Below are 2840 nucleotides of genomic sequence, written 5' to 3' on the forward strand. Positions count from 1 at the left end.
GTGTGTGTCACATGTCCAGGTATAAGTGTGTGTGTGTGTCACATGTCCAGGTATAAGTGTGTGTGTGTCACATGTCCAGGTATGTGTGTGTGTGTGTCACATGTCCAGGTATGTGTGTGTGTGTGTCACATGTCCAGGTATGTGTGTGTGTGTGTCACATGTCCCAATGCTGCGTACACATAGGCAGCCCTGAGTCCCAGGAAATTAAAGGGCTTGGTCACCTTTTCACAGAAACAATAAGAAGGTGACCAGCTCACAGGAAACTCCTCCCTGTCGTCTGCTCTCCTCCTCCTTTTTGTTCTTGGGGTTCGGATGGTTTGTAGAGATGATTTTGGTTCACATGCTGACCCGTTCATTCCTTTGTCCAGGTCGGCTGGTCATGTCCCGCCTGCACTTTCTTCAACGTACCTACGCGCCCGGGCTGTGAGATTTGCTGTTCTGACCGCCCAACGGACTACGTGGTTCCTGATTGGTACAAACCGGAGGAGTCGGAGAGACGGAGGATGCAGCAGGAGAACGATGGGCTGCAGCAGTACAAGAAGGTAGGGACCCTGTGCTCCATCGTATACTGGGGACACGGCTTCTGGAATAAGGGCATGCAAAGTGGACATTAAAGCTGACCTCCGGCCTTCCCTTCAGTCTTCTATCTGACCTCCGTCCTTCCCTTCAGTCTTCTATCTGACCTCCGTCCTTCCCTTCAGTCTTCTATCTGACCTCCGTCCTATCACCCTCCATTGAGTTACTGTGCATGTACAGTCCATGTGCCGGGTGATGTCCCGGGAACGCAGGGTCACCCTCCATTGAGTTACTGTGCATGTACAGTCCATGTGCCGGGTGATGTCCCGGGAACGCAGGGTCACCCTCCATTGAGTTACTGTGCATGTACAGTCCATGTGCCGGGTGATGTCCCGGGAACGCAGGGTCACCCTCCATTGAGTTACTGTGCATGTACAGTCCATGTGCCGGGTGATGTCCCGGGAACGCAGGGTCACCCTCTATTGAGTTACTGTGCATGTACAGTCCATGTGCCGGGTGATGTCCCGGGAACGCAGGGTCACCCTCTATTGAGTTACTGTGCATGTACAGTCCATGTGCCGGGTGATGTCCCGGGAACGCAGGGTCACCCTCTATTGAGTTACTGTGCATGTACAGTCCATGTGCCGGGTGATGTCCCGGGAAACTGAGTAACTGTGCATGCCAAGAAGGTGGACGCGGCATAATTCCTGCACCACACTTTCCTCTGCAGATTAGCAGCGGCGTCCGTGTACAATTGTACAGAACCATTATAAGTCCCCAATATAGGGACCCCTTCAGATCAGAGCGGGGCGGGGAGGGGGGGACAGCCATGACACTGTGCCCCTTCCCTGTACATGTGAACATGAGATCCCTGGTGTATTGAAGTCACATGATTATCCTTCAGACATCTTTTCCCACAATCCTCGGGGCCGCGCGCGGCTCTATACCGGGGCCGAGCAATTCGCCTTTTAAACGTCAAACTTTTACCCCTGAAATGCTCTTTATTCTCTCCCTCCCACATGAATTGGAGGTCATTATAACCGGAGGAATTCTGAAAGGATCTATTTAGTTCTTAAGCCGCGTAATAATATAATGTTCCTCTGCACTTGTACCTGGCCTCCTGTACAGATTACCTGTACCTGTAATCTGCAGAGGAATGCGCGGCGCAGGAATTACGCCGCGTCCACCTTCTCGGCTCGGGTTCCCGCGGCTCCCGATCTCTCCTCTGGGAGGAATGACGTCTCTAATTAATAAGCTCGCACAGAAATGCTGCTCGACTGGATCTGGTTTCCCTGTTGTCTGCTGGGCGTCTGGCTTCGCCGTGATGTCATCCCCAGGTGCACAGCCAAGCGCCATCGTGTACACGCTTAAAGGGACGGCGCAGATGGCACACAGGTTACGTCATGGAAAAGAGTGACACCGGGATGTATAAAAGTTTCCACACTGCTACAGGAATTAATAACTGTATAAAAGGGAACTTTCATCCGACCAGAAGATTCTCCGTGCTGTTAAACATCAACTCCAGATCCCCTTCAGTCTTCTGTCTGACCTCCGTCCTTCCCCTTCAGTCTTCTGCCTGACCTCCGTCCTTCCCTTCAGTCTTCTATCTGACCTCCGTCCTTCCCTTCAGTCTTCTATCTGACCTCCGTCCTTCCCTTCAGTCTTCTATCTGACCTCCGTCCTTCCCTTCAGTCTTCTATCTGACCTCCGTCCTTCCCTTCAGTCTTCTATCTGACCTCCGTCCTTCCCTTCAGTCTTCTATCTGACCTCCGTCCTTCCCTTCAGTCTTCTATCTGACCTCCGTCCTTCCCTTCAGTCTTCTATCTGACCTCCGTCCTTCCCTTCAGTCTTCTATCTGACCTCCGTCCTTCCCTTCAGTCTTCTATCTGACCTCCGTCCTTCCCTTCAGTCTTCTATCTGACCTCCGTCCTTCCCTTCAGTCTTCTATCTGACCTCCGTCCTTCCCTTCAGTCTTCTATCTGACCTCCGTCCTTCCCTTCAGTCTTCTATCTGACCTCCGTCCTTCCCTTCAGTCTTCTATCTGACCTCCGTCCTTCCCTTCAGTCTTCTATCTGACCTCCGTCCTTCCCTTCAGTCTTCTGTCTGACCTCCGTCCTCCCCCTTCAGTCTTGCACAGTTGTACCGGCTCCTCTTCCTCTGATGTCACTGCACACTGGAAGCTTCTCACAATGTGCATCTGAAGCTGCAGCAAGTCAGATAGAGCTCCGCCTCATTTCCACTCCAGTCTGACTGCCCCCGGCCCGGCCTTTCCACTCATTGGATGTGGGTGTTACCTATGGTGGTCTGGGGGGGGGGGGGGGGGG

At 52.8% G+C, this 2840-nt stretch overlaps 1 protein-coding gene across 1 annotated transcript in view; it reads left to right on the forward strand.

Annotated features, from left to right (window-relative positions):
• The window catches only part of RBCK1 (RANBP2-type and C3HC4-type zinc finger containing 1), a 36275-nt gene that overhangs the window by 9537 nt on the left and 23898 nt on the right, over positions 1 to 2840 (forward strand). Inside the window, exon 7 of the mRNA XM_018573986.1 lies at positions 369 to 542. Coding sequence (XP_018429488.1) covers positions 369 to 542 — 174 coding nt within the window. The remainder of the gene's footprint in view (positions 1 to 368; positions 543 to 2840) is intronic.

This window comes from Nanorana parkeri, unplaced genomic scaffold, assembly GCF_000935625.1.
Source record: "Nanorana parkeri isolate BGI_ZX_2015 unplaced genomic scaffold, ASM93562v1 scaffold2660, whole genome shotgun sequence".
NCBI lineage: Eukaryota > Metazoa > Chordata > Amphibia > Anura > Dicroglossidae > Nanorana > Nanorana parkeri.